General features: G+C 35.1%; 1 protein-coding gene across 1 annotated transcript in view; it reads right to left on the bottom strand.

Annotated features, from left to right (window-relative positions):
• PRTG (protogenin) overlaps positions 1 to 22,078 on the bottom strand; it is a 78,706-nt gene that overhangs the window by 9,878 nt on the left and 46,750 nt on the right. Inside the window, exons 12-14 of the mRNA XM_072399096.1 lie at positions 3,098 to 3,193; positions 2,083 to 2,269; positions 1,078 to 1,205 (exon numbers count right to left, since the gene is read on the bottom strand). Coding sequence (XP_072255197.1) covers positions 1,078 to 1,205; positions 2,083 to 2,269; positions 3,098 to 3,193 — 411 coding nt within the window. The remainder of the gene's footprint in view (positions 1 to 1,077; positions 1,206 to 2,082; positions 2,270 to 3,097; positions 3,194 to 22,078) is intronic.

Genomic DNA, 22,078 nt, shown 5'->3' with positions numbered 1-22,078 from the left:
TAGCACTATTTATCCATAAATAGGGCAATCTTTTCTGTTCACCCTATTTATGAAAAGTGATGATTAGGTAAAAGATTACCTATTAGCAGACATCTACTTTTCATACTGAATACTGTCCATTGCCAAATTTATCAAGTGGAAATTATGATCTCAAGCTAGTGTTTTCTACTTTAAAGGGGAATGCCATTAGCTACATTAGTGATTAGTGGTGTTTGTTTGAAACACCTTGATCCCCACTTTTTAAGATGATACGAGAAAGCAGTTGCTACCACTACATTTCTTGCAACCAGTGGCTGCATTGCAAGTCTATGAATGCTTCATGCAACTTTTCCTGCAAAAACAAAACATACACAAATATGTTTTACCTTCAGAGATGTGAGTTCCAGGACATTTAGTGCTATACTATGGAATTACTATGGTACATTTTTATCACTGTGTCCCCCAAATAGGGAGGTGTACCTTCTTTAAATGTTATGATGACTGGTATTGATTAGACAGGAAGTGTCAGGAAACCCAGAATTGTAAACTAGAACATGTGAATCCCTTGCTTTATGGAGATTTTCTTATTATGTCTGGCTGTTTCGCACAAACAGTATAAAAATTACCCCTAGGTGGTTTTACCTTTCCTTCTACATTTAAACCTACTACTAACAGCCTGGGTGAGCAAACACATGAATATAGATGTTTGCTTTCAATACCTTATGCTTTACCTAATGAGCTAAATGAAACAAAATCATTGCTTTATCTACATTTAGCTAAAGAAATGCAATACACAAATAGCATGCATTTATTATTCTATGTCATCTTGTTTTTACTTACAAAGGCTACAAAACCATATCTGTGTAAGTGTATTAGTATGTAGAGCTATGGTATCATAGATATGAATACATCAAGTGTGAGAGCATTATATTCGCTGACAAACGTCAGCATGCTGATCGACTCATCACAGAAAGCCATATGATGTACACTAACGTTAGCAATATTGTGCTGAGTCCATGCTGCAATCTGGTTTGCAGGACCAGAGGGACTATTACTGTTCAATAAACTGTAAAAGTAAATGGCTTTGATAATTCTTACCTTCTGGAAGGGTAGAATGGTAAACCACAGGGCTCCAGGGACTTGACAACTGGTCCACGTGCAGCCGTACAGCAAATTCATACTTGGTATTCACTTCAAGGTCCTGAACTAAAATACGAGGTTCTGTCCTGCAGAGATGCATAAAAACACAATATACCGCTTTGTAATTGGATGTCATGCAAGGACTTTCATTGTCAGGCTCAGCTTGAATTGAAAAAATTATTATAGATTTAGATTTATAAATACATTATTTACATTATTTGAGAGCACTGCAGAACATTTGTATTTTCTGCTTTTTAACACACAAATATTTTATCACCTTTGTAAATCACATTATGAAGATCAGACATAATTTACTGAAACTGAACAATGTAAAGCCTGTCCTGTAATAGTGTTTTATGTGCTCTATATTTTGTTTTAGGGTGATGAATATCATATTCACCCAAAGTGTTTACCTAGCAAGTTCATTGTGAAGTTACAGACCTAATTTTGATGTGCAAGAACTGTAGAACTTTGGCTTTTTGGCACCAGGTATTGATACTCAAGGATCCCATTATTTTTTCAACTTATCTTGGTAGTAACATAAACCCTCATGCATGAAATTTATGACTCTCTTTATTCACAATCCAGGTACAACTTTAAAAAGGCAAATAAGTCAAGCTAAAGCATGGATAACTTTAGCTTTTTATGTATAAGCTATGAGTAGCAGAATTAATGTTGAGCAATAAAGATAAACACTCAGCAAACATATTCTTGAGTGCTGTAAACTTCTACACTTCAGTTTTTACAAATTAATTTTTATTGTAGTTAAATAAAAACTGCTTAATATATTTTCTGTGTAAGCTACATCTGCCATCTCTCTATTAAAACAGCATTCAAAACAGCCTGCTATAGTTCAATGCTCGCTTGACCTTCCTGGTAATGAGTTTGCTCATGGGTGAATATGCCCATGATTTTTTTAAAGAGCTATAAAGTAACAAGTCTGTATAAGAATAATGTACGTACGTTTCGAGGTAGAGTACCAAAGATGCATTCTGTAGGCCGACAGGGTTGCAACGTACAGTGTAGTTGATTGATTGGCCGGAGGAGAATGCTGGGCGTCCCCAATAAAGGTAGATAGAAGAAGAGCTATTGGCTTTTGCATAGAGATGATGAGGTGGTGGAGGAGGAGGAACCATGTGATCTGGGACAGCTGTACAAGATGGGAAAAGAACAACCATACATTAATAATTATTGAAGCTATAGCTCAGAAATGCGTTGGTGAAACATATTTCCTTAATGCTAAGAAACAATACATACATACAATTTATTTTGGACCATAATATTGGCGTAACCATATGGTGTAAGATTCAAGAGTTCTTGTGCAAGCAGACATATTTAAATGATTAAACAATGCCTATGCTTTTAGATTAAAACTTTATAGTGTTTTTACCATGTCAGCCTTTCTTTTCTTGTTGACTATCATATTCCACTTGAAATGCAAGAATGCAACACTGAAAGAAGGCATCCCTTTTGGGTGGCACCAATTATGGCATAAAGTATCCCCCGGGTGGGTCAGGTCAAAGCCCCCTTTTTTTAAGACCAAATCTGGTATTTTTGTAATTAACAGAAGGCAGAAGATTGTTCAGAATAGGAAAAATAAACATGTGCATAGGACACATTGAATTCCTCATAGGAAGGAGAGAAAAAGCAGAGAGATGATAGCCACAAAAAGCAATGGCATGCTGCAATAGAGAGAATGCACAGAGCATCAATGGGATTTGATTCATGGATGAGACACATATGTGAATAGCATGTGTCTTGTGAATAAAGGTGAGAGTAAAGCCAGCAGTTTCAAGGGGGAATTTATTCACAATAGAAAGATATCCTCTTACTTCCTGTTGAGTCTATGGGGCAGGAAGTAAAGGGAAAGCTTCCTAATTAAACATTGATGACAAAAAAAGACAGCTATTTAAATCCGTCTCTACCTATTGTATATATAAAATATGAAAATAATTAATGAAAAAAATGTTTTACTTACAGACACAAACAGGAGTGCTGACAGTTTGATCAGCTTGATAGCCTTCATCCAAATTGTTATAAGCAAGTAACCGTACGTGATATTTTCTTCTAGGATCTATTAATGAAAGAACACATAAAGACAATTGAGTAAAATGAGCTTTCATGAATATATTATGCAATGCGATACCATAATAAGGAGTTAGTCCAACCTTTAGAGAATATTTAAGTTTCATGAGAACTGGTCTTTGTTGGCTGAGGTAATTGCTTATTTTTCTTTAAAAATTTTTGGGGCTTCCTCATACAGTCCTTATTAGTTTCTCATCTGCCTTGACATTTTAGGAATTCCTGCCTACCTAGGGATATTCTGAACCCTCCTACATACTCCATAAAGTTAAATACAAATGCAGCTGTGAATTGAACACAATAATTGCTTCTGGCTCCAACCCCGATATATAAAAGTCACCAGTCCTTGACAATGAAATATCAGTGTTAAATGGACAAACCCTTTAAATTCATAGGACTAATCAACCAAAATGTTAAAAAAGTTGTGATTTTTCAAAGTTTACCAGCACTACAACCACTTATGACCATATAAACTGAGCTACATCCATAACTTGAGATCACCTTTCACTGTGCAAAGCCCTATATTTGTTACACCAGCAACCTATTTATAAAAAAAAATACTAAGAACTATGATATTAGAGTACACATACTAAACATTTACATCAGTCATGGTCATTCACCAAATATTTAAACACACACACAAGATTGAACAAAAAAAAAACGTAATAAAGTAGTTTATTATTAGCCTGGAAAGAAGACTGGAGCAATTGGAAAAAGAAATCTGTAACAATGCAAATGTGATTATATCCCGGGACCCCCGATGCTGAGTTTCTGTAGATCAGTTCAACACCCTCTGTACCTGTACCTTATGACATCTCTTGATGAGCATCCTGTGCATTCTTTGAAAATCTATTCATGCATATGTTTTCTATTTCAACTACAACCTTATCTAAATATATCAAGTAATACAAATGTCATAATTTTAATTGATACTTGAAAAGCAAGGCTATAAACCAATATCCTACAGCAGCCATATATATAATTACGCTGGACCATAATTTAAGTGGTAATTTAAATGTGAATAAAAGTATTCTTGCATATAACTCAGTGTTGCTAGTACCCAAAATTGTCAGGACCAAACTTTTCCCATTTCCATTTGGGGGGTTTAAAAATAAAAACTGAATGCCCATGTGAGACAGCTCAAAATGAATAGAACGTACACTGTAAAACAAAGGCAGAAACTCCAGCAAACAGGAAGGGGAGACCTGATACCTGTAAATATCAAGTTCACATGAAAATGGAGAATGGAGTTCACCTCTTCAGTTCAGAAATCTACATCATGTTACAAGGCAGTGCACCTTGACACTCTCTTTCAAGCAGTTGTGAAACTAATTCCTTGATTATGAGTTCCAGCTGAGTGAGCTATCATTACCAGAGGTTTAGTCATTGTATCCCTAAGATACAGAGACATCAAAAGTCTTACTTATCTGCAGCCCCCTGCCTGTACATCAGTGATACAAAGCTAGAACCTGTCCACTGCTCGGATGTACAAACATCAATCTCAACAAGCATTTCACTTCAAAAAGAGGGCAACAGCCAAAGTTAATTGGACAAAATACCAAACACCACATTTTCTTTAACACAATTTTCCCTTGGGTGAATTATAATCACTCAGAACTGGACAAAAAATGACAGTTATGATTAATATAACCAACAGGAGAACTCAAAATGCTTTGTTATTTATCATTGTAAGTATTATTTGGCTAAAAAACAACCTGAAAAAACTTCACAGATATGCCAAAATGCAATACATTAAATTCAATGAAAATGATGTACTATAATGGTGGTAATTTTTAATATTTATTATGAATAAAAACAGGAGAAAGTAGGGGTTTCGTATGGTAAATATTAGCTTTATATCTCTGTATTTTCATATACAGTACACTGTTAAAACAACAATATAACATATATTTTCAGTCCTACACCCTCAATACTTTATAGGGTTCAAAGGACTTAATACTAAATAGAGGTCTCCTAGTGGTAACATATAAATGTATTGGTCATAAAAAAAGAAGCTGAGGGTTATAATCATGCAGTGTTCAGACAATACACTGATCTCCAACTGAGTTCTGATGCGTTTCGACAAATAGGCTTCCTCAGGTGATAGAACCAGCAAACACTGATGTAAAGAATCAACATATGTGTGGTTCAGGGCCAGGACCACACATATGTTGTTTTTTACATCAGTTTTTGTTACTTGTTGTTTACTGGCAACTTATATTATTGGATGAATGCCTGTAAGCCACGAACACTCCTTCCAGAGGCAGGAAAAAAGCATTATCCAGTAGTCTAGACTAGAGATTCATTCTAGACCACAATGAGATGCAAAAAAAAATTTGGACTTATGTATGCAAATTGCATGCAATTGCACTGATTTACTTTTAATTTCACTTATATTTAAAAGAAACAGCAATCACTTTCACAAGAGAACAAATACCTTTGTCAAGTGATTGTTGGTAAATCAGGTGAACCATTGCTCATTTTGAAGTTGTTGAGGAGGGATCAGATTTTACCATTATTGGCTAGTCAAAATGACTTTATTCACCCACATTCACTTTGCTATGTGGCCAGTTTCTACTCTTTCAGTACCTATATGTTCAGGTAGCAAAGTCAATGTTCACTTGTAGTAATTAAGGTACAGCTATGGTATGTTTAAATACCCAAGAAACAGATTTGTTTTTTTGTTCTGCTAACTGGTCCATTTATGGATCAGTAACATATGATAGTACATTACTACTAACATACCGGTATTACATGATATTGGCAAATGGACCTTTAGAAATAATTTGTATATAGTTTGTGAAATACTTTGCATATGTTTAACTATAGCAGGAGATTTGATGTGTAAAGTTCAGAGTTCTGCAATTCAACTGTGGTTTGCTCATCTGTCTAAAGTTCCTTTGGAAAATAAACACATATTTTACATTCACTGCACATGATCTTTTAACGTGAGGATTTTTATAAATATCCCTGCATGTATTATGTCACAGGGATATAAACAGTATAAAAGCAAATTACTTACTAATAGGTACAAAGCTATTTTCCTTGCAAAGTTTCCTTAAGTCAGTTGAGAGACAGATGGATACCAGAAGATACTTTCATGTGTATCTCAAAGCTTTCCTGTGCAGCCTCTTCTATCCAAGCCAATTATACTCTGCAAAGAACTTCCACTTCAAGAACTAGCTATTTAGTTGGTATTCTACCAAGGGATATCAGAAAGGAACAGAAGGCAGGCAGTCTGTATTCCTAAACCCCCTCAGGCAAGTTCCTACCAGCAGATGTCACTGCTCACTTCTGAATACAATCAGGAAATCTTCTGTATTCAGCAATAATCAGATGATTTAGACAACGTGGGTACAGACAGTGTCAATTATTAATAACACTACAAAGGCATTGGCCTTGCTGAGTAGGTAGTTCATCTTGTTAATGGGTGTCAATAAATCTTTGTTATTAAGTTAAAAAAATGTTACTTGGTAAAACTATTTATAAGGCTATGTCATCATTGTATTCAGAGCTGGTCTTTTCTACTGGATCATAGGACTATATACCAGACTTACAATGTTTAGCCCTATAGCTTGCTCGCTGCTGTATCTTGGGAAAAAGATTGGATCCTCTTTGTGGATCACTGCAATCTTTGATTTAAGTGGAATAAAAAATGTTATTCACAAAGCAGGGAGCTTTCAAACAGTCAGGGGATGTATATATGTTATATGAATTCATTACTGCAAAAACCTACAGTGCCTTGGGATAAATGAGTGCAGATTCATAATTGATTATATATCCTATACATAATTTAGAATTTTCTTTACATCTTTCTCAGTTTCTAACAATCTAAATCTAGATAGATTTCCAAGCAGCTGGATCGTACCATAGAATCTTTCATAATGACTCTTGTTTTGACACATAAAGAATACAAACCTAATAAATATGGCTATGAAGTGGATCACTAATTAATCATCCTTCAACTTACACTTCTTCACTTTGTAATGTAAGCCAAGCTATGAACAGTTTCTCTGAGCTTCCCACATAGGTGCCAAAGCTATTATATTGCCTGAAGCTTAGAAAGAATGGAGCATGTTATAGAGTGTTGCTTACAGCTGTTAACATAAATGGAAACAGAGTCACTGATCCTGCTCATAACATTTTGAAATTCTTAGGTGTGACAATATATTGAAACATGCTATTATTGTCCCTTTGCAATAACAATTCATATAACAAGATCTACATATTGCCAGCCATAAAATGCACTAATACAAGACTTTCTCTCCTTCCTATAAAGCAGTATTGTGAACCCACTATTACTTGAGCTCAGGAAAGAACCAACACAATATATCTAAAAAGGCTTTCCTATTCTCTAAAATAAATAACTGGAAATGAAAACTATATAGCATGTTTTACAAAAATATGATAACACATTTGCACTAGGATGAAAAATAAATCTAATCTTTCCTATGAAAGAGAAGTTGAAGAGTTGAATCGAGGTGTGAAGGTTCAACGTATGGTGTGGTCAAATGTACATTTTTTACAAGCTCTTTTGTGTTGTGGGATTTTGTATACCCTACTAAACCATTGTTCTCCAAAAGTCCGGCTGGGAAGCTCATTGGTCCTGATTTCTAGGGTGAGTGCACTGCTCTCAAGACCAACCTTTCAACACAATACCGTCTGCATCATCATTCAGCCAAAGGGCCAGCAGTATGGACCAAAGTGACATCTGGGTCAAGACCTTTGCCATAAAACCTGGGGTTGACCAAAGTGTGTTCAAAGCAATTGATGTGCAGGGGAATTGGTCTAAGGGGGGAAGGGTGGGAAAAATGAAACACACAAGAGAAGTTCCAGCCCCTAAAATGTAAATTATAATAAAAACATCAGTTGTCATAGGACTGAAGTAGAAAAACACAAAGGCCTACAGAGAAAAAATATAAATAACTCTTAGATTGTAACCTCTTCTGGGCTGGGTCCTCCCCTTCTCCTGTGTCACTGTCTGTATCTGTCAGTCATTTGCAATACCATATTTAATGTATAGCACTGTGTAATATGTTGGGACTATAAAAAAACTGTTTATTAATAATAATAATAATAATAATAATAAAAATAATAATAATAATAATAATATAACTACCATGTTGGATCTGCACACCCAGCAAAGTTGGTTATAGTTTTCCAGCATTCATTAGGCCAGTCTATGTATCACGCTTTACCCTAATAAGTATATGTTTTTTTATTTGATAAAATAGTTCTCAGCTGAAAAATAGGAACACTCCATTCAATGTATATTCAGCCCAGAGGTAAAATTTGCGTTTCTGCCTACTGCCATTTACTAGAAGCACAGGTAATTATCAAATATGATAGAAGGAATGTTCAGAAAGCATTTATATAACTGTTTTGTGGCTTCACCGAGGGACAATTATCACACCTCTCCCTTGCACATTTAACCTCTAAAGTGCAAGAGGGGAAAAGCCACACATGACAGATCAATATTTTTCCAAATTCATCCAGCAAAAGTGAGTGCAGTGTCCATAGAGGTGTATTTATTAAATTGTGGATGCCCTAAGAACTATAAAAGACTGATACAAAGAAACGTAAAGAAATGTAATGTGCATCTGATTTAGTGGCATAATCTGACCCTCCATTCACTGACAATTCATTCATTTTCTTGAGATCAAATGCAGGATAAAGATTTGATTTCTTTTACAGAACAGCATTAGTTAAAGCTGTTAAGGCTGTCACATTGTTATAACTCAAAATTGTTACATCCCTCTCCAAGGATTACTCAACTGGAAACACCAAGTGACACAACAGTAGCAGAAAAACTGGAGATACCAACTTCACCTGAATTGTCTGCACAGTGCAATAAAAACAATACCTACCTTTATTAGTGAGAACATGTATTCTGGCAATGCTAATACTGAAGTGTTAGGAGAAAACCACAGCACCAAGGACACACAAAGTAGCATAGAAACTACATGGTGTGTCTTCTGATGAAAACTGCAGCCGGGTCCCTAGCACAACATTGCAAGTCGACAGTGATAGTTACAGAACCATTTTGTTGGTAATTTAATTTTTCAAGTCTATAAAAATTGAATGTATTAATATTATGTTAATATGGTGGCTCAAAGGTCATATGATTGAAGCAGGAAAACACAAAGACACTGGTGCAGTGCTGGGGTTCTGGGTTTTAGTTTCCAGCAGATGCACTGTGCTATCTTAAATTACTTAAATTGTGAATACCATGAATTGCTGTTAACGTTAGCTATAAAATAAATGAATAAATATAAAAAGGGGGGAATGGAAAACAACAAGGTAGGAAGACACAGACAGTCATTTATGCCTACCAGCTTCTAACCCATCCCCATTTTCTTAATATATACAGGAACACTTTCCATTCCAGTGAAACCATCACATGGGACAGGAAATAAGGATAATAATACATTTAATAATAATAAAATAATAATAATTAATAATAATAAATAAAAAAACAGGGTTTTACTGAGAAGTTTTGACTGGAGATGAGCATTAAACAAATCTCAGTCCTGGGAGAGGGACCAGGCTTTGTAGGGGTTGATTAGCTACCGTTAATTAGATTCTGATCATTCAAAGTGCTGATTATTGTTCCTCATCATCATTGATCACATTTCTATAAAATATTGTAATAATTCTCCCATTGTCCATGCACTGCATCCACAAGGTGGCTGAATCTATGCAAATTTCATGATGAGATCTGGCAAAGCAAGTGGGGACAGGCAGATGTCCTCATAGCCATTGTATTTGATGGCATGTCTGTCTATGACAAGCCCAAAAAGCTTTTTACCAACTTCTCCAGATACTCTTAACAGATGTTATTTGATGTGTAAACACCAGGCCTTTGGGCAGCCTTTGAAGCCCTAATCTGTATTACAGGTCTGCACAGGGGATCTTTTCCTATCAGGACACCAATAAAAGTGTCTACCAAATACCATTCAATTAGCAGTTAGATCATTGTTTCACAGCAAAGGAACATTTAGGCAACTTTATCTGGACAAGTGTCACACAAAAAAATGTACATGCACAAAAAATGTGCAGTTATCTTCCATGTAATATAGATAAAACAAATAAAAAGGAAATATATTTATTTTTGCAATGAAGACTTGCATAATTTAAATACATGAATACGGCATGAAAAGAGAATGATTTATGAATTACCTGCTGCAAAATTACTCGTTTACTAGGCACATTTATTAAGAATTCCTATGATGTAGAGTACTGGCACTGCACTATAATAAAAGCTGAAAATGATGGGTTTGGAAAACATACAGAATAGTACAGAAACTGGAAAAAATGTCAAAAGTAACTTGTAATTGTCAAATAATCACACATCAGTTAGAAATCTCCATAAAAAAGTTTACATATACAGTTATTTATCAGTGGTCTAAATAAATGGAAGACTCCTTTTAATCAAAGTGTGTTTTGTATCCTACCAATCTGGTTAGAGCAACATAGGCTAAGACTGTACATGTATTTTTCAATAAATATATATATTGTATATGTTACTTTTTGTGGTCAAGGGTTTGGTGGCCCAGGCTTTAAACCCCTATCTACAACATTCCCTGATAGTGTTTAATGCTGACTTTTCCTTCTCTACCTGTTCATTTTGGCCCATGCATACTTTGGGCATGTTATTCGGCAAAAGGTTTTGGTGATAGCTGATGGGCCAGCCTTCAATAATTTTAGGAAAACGAAAACTATTTTGGTGTTCCACTGCTTGAAGCAGTCAGCTTTAGGTAAGTCTATGTCTGTTATGCCAGGCATTGCAACCCCAAAGATCCCAAATTCAGAGTTAGGATATGTTAGTTGCCCCCCCCCAATGATCTCAGTGACAGTCAAACACCCATTTTACGGCCATCATATGACAGTATGATTTTTTTTAGATAAAATAGCTTGCAGTAAGGCGTGTAATAGTTTTGAGCATGCTAATAATTTACCAAGGACGGATTGTTTCCTGACAAATTACCATAATTTTGTATCTGCAGGTAGTACCATAATTTCCTTCCTGTATTGTTTAATTGGAATTTATGCATAAGTCACTTGCTGTTGGTTGTAGGTTGTAAGTTCAATAAATTGCAATAATTCTCTTCTGTGTTTTAAACTGTATTATTTCCTATATTATAGGCCAGGCTGTAATGTGAAATGCCTGCTCTCATCTTTGTTATTTATGCATTCAGTATACTTTTAAAACAAGTCAGGTAAAAGTTCATGTAAAATAAAGAGCTACCAGCTTGTAAAATATGTGCAAAGCATGTTGGAAATGGAACTTAGGCACAAAGGACGCAAGTGTGTGTAAGAATAAAAAAATCAAATTAAAATAAGGAAAAGCTGCTATCCCCGATCTTATACACTGCTACATTAATATGTCTGATTGTTTGAAAAGTAATCCCTTGTGATGTTTTCTGCACCAAAAGAAAAGTTAAGTAACACAGAAAAGATTTGCTAAACGGCAAAAAAAGTTACATTTTTAAATTTGCATTTGTTTTAGTTCTCATTCTTTTCTGTTCTTTGTACCATGTTCTCATTCTCCAGACCCAAAAACCATCAGGCATGACTATTACCAACTGTTGGATAGATCTCACAGAAATAGGTGCGCGGTTTCTAAAAACTGGCAATAATGTATGATAATTCCGTGATTTCCTGTGGTCTCCTAAAACAAGAGTCTTTTTTTGAGGGGCATGACATCGGGGAGACAAATGCCACAGCAATTAGTTAATATTATAATTCTACGGCAGCTAAAGTAAATTCTCATCATCATTATGTTAATCTCCAGTTTGTTCTCCATCGTTCCCATGTAACTCAAAGAATCGGGTCTTCTAAGACTCAATGGAGAGGCAGATGCTGCCATTACAGCAGCTTACACAGGTACAATCAGCAGCTGCCACTGCATCTTTAATGAACTGACCTTCCTGTGAGTATGTGGAAGAATAATTGATCTTTCATCTCTTACTTGTGCCCGCTACCGTGTGAAGCGATTGTCCTTCTTTGCCAGTCTAAGTACATCAATATTATTGTTCTGTAATAAAGCCACATATGGACAAGTTCTGGTAGGGGTAGGACTGCATGAAGCTAACATTTGGCAGTTTTTTTTCTACAAATACTTTAGAGAACAGAGCTGTCTGTACACGAGTATTTATTCCTACTGAACAGTTCAAAAGGAATAAGTGACTATTCAGGCTCTCAGTATGTTTAACTCAAAGCTATAACACACTGAGGTCTTCCTATCAAACTGCTTTTGTAAGTTAAACCAGCTTCTAATTATTTTAATGTATGTTTGATATGCCTATGCATTCCTTTATATCCTAAAACTTCAAGGAAAAAAAAAGATTAATGCAAATAATATGTAAATCATTTTAAATCCTCCCTAATCTAACTTTCTATCTTACAGACGGTCAGTCTTGTTCACACGGATTCTATGCACCTGTGTTATCTACATTCTATTTCAATGGCAAATGTTAATAGTAAATCTATTCAAATAAAGAAAAAAAAAACAAGAAGCCTGCACTTGCTAGAAAAAAGTAACAAACCACAGCTCATACATGCAGATCCAGATAATTTGTTCTTGCATCAGATAGCTCTACTCTGCAGGACTGCATGGATTGTTATACAATGAGATTCCTGATGGTGAAAACAGAGGACCAAGCCTGCATAATGTTCATATGGCTACTTACAGTCTCCTTTGTAAGCCTGTGTGACAATGCAGAAGCCACAAAAGGGGACTTTAAAATAGAAAGTGATTTCATGGAGGGATCACTAATATTTTAAGGAAATTTTCAATTTTATTGCAAATAACATCTAAAAATGATATTACCATTGTAAAGAATATATGACATTTTAATGACTGAGAGATGCTCCTTGAGTCTGCACTACAAGACTACTGGACTATTGCAGTGAAGGTTAGAGATCTGTATATACTTTATGGCAGATGTGTCTGAATCACAAAACTTGCTTATGAACCAAATCTTTTGCAGATTAAACAACACATTTGAATTTATTCATTTACCTAGATTGTAGGTCCACAGTGAAAGAAATACATTGCATGCCACTCATCCAAAATTCTAGCTGTTTGTCTTTGTTTTCAAAGTTCTCTGAATTATTGATCTGGTATTGGCATGCAACATTACAAATCCTTGTGAAGTCAAAACTATGATACTGATTTGAATTACATTATCCAAAACATTTGAACTTGGTTATCATTGTGTTGCTGCAATAGAATTGTACACATACATTGAAGCATTTAAACATACAACATCAATACAATAGAAGTTCCATTTCTAGATTTGTTAGTTTAGTACAAAGATGGTCCTAAAACATGACCTAACAGACTCTGAAAAAGGCAAAGTCATCAAAGTCTAAAGGGGAAATTTAAATGTGAAGAATAAATAGAGCAGAACACAAGTCACCTTGTCAATAAGTCGAATGCAGCCTTGAACATCAGAGACATAACAAAGTTAAGGCCATACCAGTAAACTATTAGCTCCCAATAAAATACTTAACATCATAAAGTAATTTACCGGATACTATGGGTAACACTAACACATATATTGTACTACAATTTTCAAATTATAGGGAATAACACCAATTAGCCATGCAAACGTCTGCCTATATCCATGGTAAACCCTTTTTAGCAGTTGCACTCCTATCAATAGAGCACATGGCAATGTGATGGAGAACAGCCAGACAACCCAGATTTGGCCTTACCACAAATGTAAGAACAGTGATCAACTAAAATAATTTTTTGATTTTCTCCAAAGTTGCTGTCCACAGACTTAACAGTTATCTGTTTATCAGTTCTTGTTTATGGGACTACTAATAAAAATTGGAAAAAAAGTGAATTTTCCCTCTAAACATATACACATTTAAAACGGAATGATATTGACATGAATATATATATTAGGTTAGTAAAGGGTAATTGTGTATTTAAAGAACAGTGCACATTTAAAGAGATCTCACACTGATCTCAAATGGCATGATACACTATCCCTAAATGATCGTGCAAGATAAAGAATAAGCACTTTTTCATGAAATGCTGTCAGCGGTGTTTTTTTTTCCAGCCCCACCTCTTTCATGTGTTAATAGATGTGGTTTTTCAAGTCTTCCCCTTTTGACATTCCAAGACCTAATAAAGACCCCACACATCTAAATGGTCACCTTCCTGCACTGAGAACAATTGATAAAGGTCTAAGGTCTGGCATGTACTATGATAAATGCTGAATAATGATTTCATTTTCTGCAGGGAAGTTTTTGTTTAAAGACCTTTTGCAGTTATGTCACAAGTTGCTATGCATTTTCCTTGCAATTTTATGACCCATTTCATGTTTTATGGGTTTTCCTACTGTGAAATGAACTCCAGGAAAATGTGTGTTAAATGTTGTTAATGATGTACATATAAAGTGTGTAGCCTAACTTCCATTCCTAACCCCCGTGTGTGATAAGTTACATAACAACAATCAAAAAGCTATAGTTACTACAGGGTGGACATCAATCATATAATACATTGATGATACCATTAAATAGGCTATGCACAAATAATAAGCAGTGTTTTATTACTACATCTTATTTTATGGTAATATTAATATCAAGTTTGTCACTAAATAAAAGCACTACAAAAAAATCAATTGCCTGTTGCTTTATTCCTCTCCTAGATGATAATATTTCAATACACTGCCTCTAGAGGAATTAAAACAAACCTCCAGACATATATTTAAAAATAAATGATCATTTATTCACATATGTGAATCTAATGAAATGTATTTTACTTATAATCTGAATAAATATCCAAAGATGCCCTGATATTAGTCCCCTATAAACAAAGTATACCCTGGGTGGTAGAAAAAAATGGGTGGTAGAAAAATAAACTAACCCCTATCCATAACCCTACCCCTAATGTAAAAGTCACAATCTTAGAAAAAAGATACCCATTACAGGTCTCAGCTTTTGGGCTTTTCACTTGTGCCTTTGACATTACTCAGCCTTTCTGTAATTTAATGGTAAATCTAAGTATCCCAAGTTTCACAACAAACAGTCTGAATTCTCATCTTTCGTCAGTTGCATCAGTGGTGCCTTGGCAAACCTGAGATCTGCAGTGGGTATCATTTCCTCTTAAAAAAATTTTAAGGTTTAATTTACTAATTTTACACTTGGGAGAAGAAAGAATAAATAGATGAAGTTTAGTTTATTTTCCTGCAAACTAATGATTGCTTATAGATAAATATGAATGAAATGAGTAAAAAACATATACACATAAAACATAGTCAGCAGCACAAAATCATCAAGCAAATACACTGCCTGGCCAAAAAAAGTCACACAGCCTAATATTTCATTATTTTTTAGATTTGATTATGGCACACATTTGCCATGGAATCGTTTCAACAAGTTTATGTAATGTCACAACCATTATTTCCAATCAGAGTTGCACGTTTTCACCATCATCTTGTATTGATGATGGGAAAATCAGACCACTGTATGAAGTTTTTCCAACACATCCCCAAAGTTCTCAATGGGTTAGGGTCTGGACCAATCCAACTTTGAAAATGATGGTTCATGCTACCTAAACCACCCTTTCAATATGCGCCAAATTTTCTTGGCATTGGTATTTTTCAATATGCCACCGGAGAAGAAAAAATCCATTTTGTCTGATTTAATAAAGCTCTCAGAGGCTGGAGAGGACACACTTTCATCTGTGAAGCTGGGTGATCCAGCGAACCTGGAATAGATTTTCTAATTCCCTATTTGGATATTTGCTAGCAAATGTTTTAAATCCTGGACCAGATCTATTCAATGTTTTCTGTATCACCCAGCCTTGGAGAGCTTTCATAAATAAGGCCCATTGATGGAAAAATGTGTTCAATCAGTATATTCAGGTATTCAGCTGACCAACTGGAGCAATTTCCAGATCACAACACTGCCCCAACAGATTTAAGGACATTTTTTTTTGGCCAGGCAGTGTATAACCTTAATCAACTAATCACAACACTTTCAAATAAACCAAGAAATCCAATAAAATAACACTGACCTGCAAAATTTCTGCAAACCCCCTCTCAGCAAAATAGTTTTAATCAGTAATAAAACATGCCACAGGAGGACATTAATTCAATATCACTGAGCATTGTTGATGTAGGGGTATAATAAATGTTAAGTATTGAAACATCCGCTAGGCAGAGTACTTTATATTAAAGAACAGAAATCATGACCTTGCATTTAATTCAAGAAAGCCTAGAGCTTTACTCAATTTTTTTATTAAAAGTGTTTGTCATGTTTTGTCACGTGTAACTTGCAGGTCAATAAAAACACAGGTTGCCTGTAGTGATGTTTAGTCCCTTGGATTATAAAGCCCACTAAACCTGATTACTATCTATGCTTGTTCTTTATGGGAAGGACAGCCTTTGGGATAAAAATTAACTGAGCTAATTAATCCTATCTATTACATGTGCTTTATGTGATCAAAACAAACTTTAGAATATGTCTAATTATTGCATAGGTCTATTGTACATTTGCAATTAAAAATATTATTGTAAAATTATTTTTCTGTAAAGGAAAATGTCAAAAGTGCTGTGTTTCTTCTATACCTAATGAGTTGAGTCAAATAGATCAATGAGATATACGAACTGAGGGAACAGGTTGACCTTTGTAACTGTCTTTAATACAAGTGAGAGTTTTCAACTGTTACTGAGCGGAAGACAAAGCTAATATGGGTCGAAAAGCATTGCACAATTATATGTATATCTATGTATGTGAAAAAAAGCTCTAGGAAGAAATAAAAGTTAAGGTCAAGAAGCCCACACAAAGGCTGATTACTGCATTAGCACAGACTATTTTAGACATAATTAGCTGATAAGCTCCTCCAACAAACTGCCTAACAACATATATTCAATCCAGATGAGAAAAAAAAATATTCTAGTCCTATTAATACTGCTATACCAACCGCAAATATCTCCCCAACTTGGCTGAATTGAGGACACATTGCACATGCATTCATGGGATATTTCCCTTTTCTCTACAGGAAAAGGGTTAATCTGTGCATGGAATTTGCCAAAACAATTTTATTAACTTGTACTTATATAGCAGTGACGTGTATTATGTAGTGCTTCACAATGTTTGTAGTCATGTCACTAGCTGTCCCACAAAGGGGCTTACAATCTAATGTGCTTACCATAAAAGCCAATTACCTTAACTGCATGTTTTTTTTTTACGGAATGTGGAAGGAAAAACACGCAAACATAGGACGAACATGCAAACTCTATGCAGACCGTGTCCTGGCTGAGATTCGAACCAGGGACCTAGTGCTGCAAGGGCCAGACCATGTGGCCATACATTTCTAATGCTTTAAATTACTGTTCTTCACAGTGGTGCTTAAATCAGTCACATTACAAAAACGCCTAATACAGCTGATCAAAAAAGTATCCAAAGGCTAGCATGGCAAAACATTTTGTTCAAATGGGTTTGTTCAAATTTGCAATCGCTGGTTCTCGAGGTACAGTGCTGGAGCTAGATAGGATAGAAAACCCTAGTTCCCACCTGAAATTTCCCCACCTACTAGATTGTAAGCTCTTCGGGGCAGGGTCCTCTCCTCCTGTATCACTGTCTGTATTAGTCTGTCATTTGCAATCCCTAGACTGCATACAAAAATGCCTTTCACTACATTAAGCATTGGAAAATCTGTATAATATATTGTATTATTTGCAGAACCTCCAACATTTTAAAGTGCAAACTACCATAAGCTACGTTGTGGAGGACAGGTTACTTTAATTAATAGTCTCCTTTGAATGCACTAAATGTCAAACAGTCCCCCACTGCTAGCTCTGAGAAATATACAACTTAATGGCATGCTTTTACAAGATATTCAGTAACTGAAAGATTTTTTTTAATTTATGAGTTTTTTCCCACCTACACTTAATTTTTCCACTTGAACTAAAAGTTGAAAGAGAATATATCATAGTAACAGCTCTATGATAAGACCTTAGGAGAAATAAACTCTTTATGTCCAGACATGTCTCTACAGTGCTATCTTCTTATATAATCTTCTTTATCAATGTGAGAGTGCATGTTTCTCATGAAGCACAGAAATTTACTCCAACAGGGATCGGGAGGTCAAAGAGAATTGATAAAAAACACACTTTAAAATGTGTCAATATACGGCATGAGTAGCCTTTCGACTCATTCATCTTTTTTAGACAACTAGTTTTAGGTCTACTGTGATACAGATAAGAGTTTTACAGATTTCACACATGGGAAACAAAGAGTAGTATTTTTAACAATACCTTCAGATATAATATATATCAACTGACAACTATCCTATGTCTGTGTGTGGCCAGCATATTGGCCATTTATGAGTATGAAGCCTTAGCCACACTAATTACCGGTACTTCCTTACTTATGGTAACATTTTATCATTTCATTCATAAATACAGAAAGTAAGTTTACTCTTCATTTGTTTAAATAAATGTGTAGATTTGTAATGTAAGGGATGTTAAAGAACTACTATTTGCTCATAAGTTGAATACACTGGTATGTAGTGGGGCATGAGTTTTTTAGTTTACCCAATATTACTAATGCTAAGTTCACAGAAGTACTAAAAGAGGGTTTGCCGCAAGGATTTTCCATCCAGACACAATCTACCTTCCTGAAAAGAATGTATGGGTTATTGCACTATGCTGTCCTGAACAAGCAATGCTAAGTCATTTACTGCAATGTCTTCCCATAATGGGATTCTAAACCAAGTGATTGATAGCGATGGTTGCCAGAGAGCTGAAAAAAAATTACAAGCATGCACATATCCTTCACAGATGTGAGCATAGACTAAATGAGCATAGATATACTTGTATTGAATGGACTTTTCACTATCATATCCTCTATATTGATCACATTGAATGAATCCTGCAGTAATTTTTATTTATAATTGTAAAAAGCCAGTGTCATTTCGACAAAGCAACACATAATGACTGTAGGATCTGCACACCCAATAGAACTTTTGTAAAAACATTTTTTTAAATAGTCCTTATTAGTATGCCATGGCAGTCAGAGTACAGCATAGCTGTCATAACAAACATTTTCAAGAAGGAAAGGTTACTAAGTAATGTGTGTGCCTGGTTCTCTCCTATTTACAAATGTTTGTACCTTTCAGTTTCAACAGGATCTTCAACTACTGCAGAGTTATGTAGCCCAGGTAGCAGAAAAGTTGGATATTTAATGTCTTTTTTTTGCAGGGAACATATTATTGCAAAGTACTTTACTAACAGAGTCACTCACAACCAAACACGGCAAAATATTTACAGCTACATGGAAGGCTCCAAAGCTATGGTTCTACCTTACAATAAAAGTGAATGTTCCATGAATACCACTTTGTTTTGTTCAAGAATAGGTTAATGCACTGAACATAATATAGTTGGCACATCAGATCTGCGCTAATGTGTCTTGTTCTACTGCAAACGAAAACACACTCACTAGTAAAAAAAAACTGCAATGTGGATATCTTTTTCAAGGTAATCTGAGCTCTTTCTAATATTACTACGGTAAAAATATTCAATATGAAGAAGGCAATGTAATGGCTGTGGGGGGAGCAAGCTCCCTGCTATTTGAAAAAACAATTTGACATGAGGTTAGATATAATCTAAGCACTCGTGCCCTCAAGGAGAAAAGCAGAAGAAAAGTAAAGTTCCTGTATTTGTTTATACTGAAAATGTATCTTGTATTTATGGCAAGGTTACAGTACATTTCATACATAAATGGAATATTGGCTTTGCGTGACACTAAAACAGAAGTTTGTTTTTTAAATCTGAGTTTATTTTCCCTTGTGTTTACTAGTACAGGTCTAAAGAACCAAGGCTTGTTTTGAAAAACAAAACAGGATATAAAAAGCAATAAAGTTAATATTATACACTAACAGGTAACAAAGAGAATGAAAAGGTTTGAATACATTTGCCTCACGGTAATGAGAAATGACAGTTCCTTGGCATTACTGTATATAATCTGAAGTCTTGATTTCTCTTTCAATTTAATAAAGGCAAAAAGTTATTCATTTTCTTTACAAGGCAGTGATAAGTCACAGGTTTACACCACCTCATGACTAACAAGGCGAAAGTAAAACTTTGCATGTAAATTGACATATCAGTCACCTCCATACAATGGCCCTTCTCTTTACTTTTAACGTAAGAATGATTCTTCACATTGACCAAACTTGCCCAGATTAGGGAAGCGTTTTCCAGGCTGCAGCTCCAACCTGTTCCCCTCCAAGCCCCAGACTTGTGATATATATATATATATATATATAGATATATGGAAGTAATGGTACCCATATTCAAAACTGCACCTATGCACAGGTCAATTTCTTCCTAAAATCAAAGAGGGCACATGTGTATCTTTTGAAAAATAAGGCTGGATTACAGAGGAGAAAATACTGGAGCCTAATAAAATACCATGAATGCAGAAAGTAGTCCCCAGCCATGGACAAGAGTAACCAAGGTATAATGGGGTTAGCTAATATTTTTATGCTTAAGTGATGAGAAGAACCAGAAGGCATTGTGCTTATTATAAAATCTTTTGCACAGGTCTAATATTTCCAGGAAGTTAAAATAAATACATAAATAGCTACAAGTAATATCTGTTTGCCACTGAGACCGAATAATACAAATAAAGGAACAAATGTTTATTTTGTTAATTTTTTTTATGTTTGGGTGATAATGTGAATGTTGAATGAACTGCAATGACAACATCCGACAGGGCTACATAGAAAATAGGGTTCTCTTCGTGTCTAACAGTCTGGGCAGATGGACAATACTAGTCAATACTAGCTTATGCTATCAGCCTTTCTCAACCCTTTTAACTTGGCCGAACCCTTGTTACTTTTAGAAGGTTTATAATTCAAGATACCAACATTAAGAAGTATGTACCTAGATCAAAGATGCTGCTTACAGAATGCAAGTTTTTTCCGAAAAAACCCCATACATACCTAAAAACTAATTCACACTGGAGCTGCAATAAATAACACTAACCAGCATGTAAAGCAGACACTGCCTGACACTTTTGTCAGGTGCTGGCTGGTGCTTTATAGCAGCTGATTGGCGCTTTAAGCAAGGCATTGGCTGGTGCTTAATAGTGATTTTAATGAGACTGACGGACTATCTTTTAAATGTAAAAATATTGAACATTACGTTAGAAATAATGTCAACATCATAAGGATTATATGATATTTTAGTGATTGGATTTACAGATGTTTTAAATACAATCAAGTTTCAGTCCTCCAGCAAATGATCTGATTGCTCTTTGCAAACATAGATTTCAAAGATTTGGTAACTATGCAGAGATATTTCCAAAACTCTTAGCTACACATCTCAAAAAGAGACAGGTCTTAAGGCTTCATTGATAGCTGTATAGCAGAGATCGGCTGCCATTATCTAAGGGTCAATGAGTTTTAGCCTTTGAATTCCAGCTGCCTACCTATAAATCATTCTCTTGGGATGTGTTTTGTCTTTTAGGTCTTTCCCTTTTCCTGCAAATGACAAAAACTTCTTTTATCTGTCTGGTTTCTGCTTCATTCAAAAACAGTGCTATAAAGCTATGCAAGTTTTATACTACAGGATATTACACTCAACACAATGCAAGTAAAACACAAGGTACTTTTGTGCCCAGGAAAGTATTCTTGCTCTTATTTTACATTAAAAATGCAAAGAACAAAATATGAACAATGTAATTTTTGGGTTTCCTGAAATTATTTTTTTTGCTTTTCATGGGATCAAAGCTCTGGTAGACAAAGATTTGGGTTTTGATGAATGAAATCTTGAATTATAACTTATACCAATTGATATGAAGCCAAAGCCCCCTGGTTTACTAATGTGTTCTATTGCACTATTTTGTAGCA

The sequence above is a fragment of the Pyxicephalus adspersus genome, chromosome 2 (assembly GCF_032062135.1).
Source record: "Pyxicephalus adspersus chromosome 2, UCB_Pads_2.0, whole genome shotgun sequence".
Taxonomy (NCBI): Eukaryota; Metazoa; Chordata; class Amphibia; order Anura; family Pyxicephalidae; genus Pyxicephalus; species Pyxicephalus adspersus.
The sequence above is the reverse complement of the archived record's forward strand: the minus strand, read 5'-3'. Positions and strand labels throughout refer to the sequence as shown.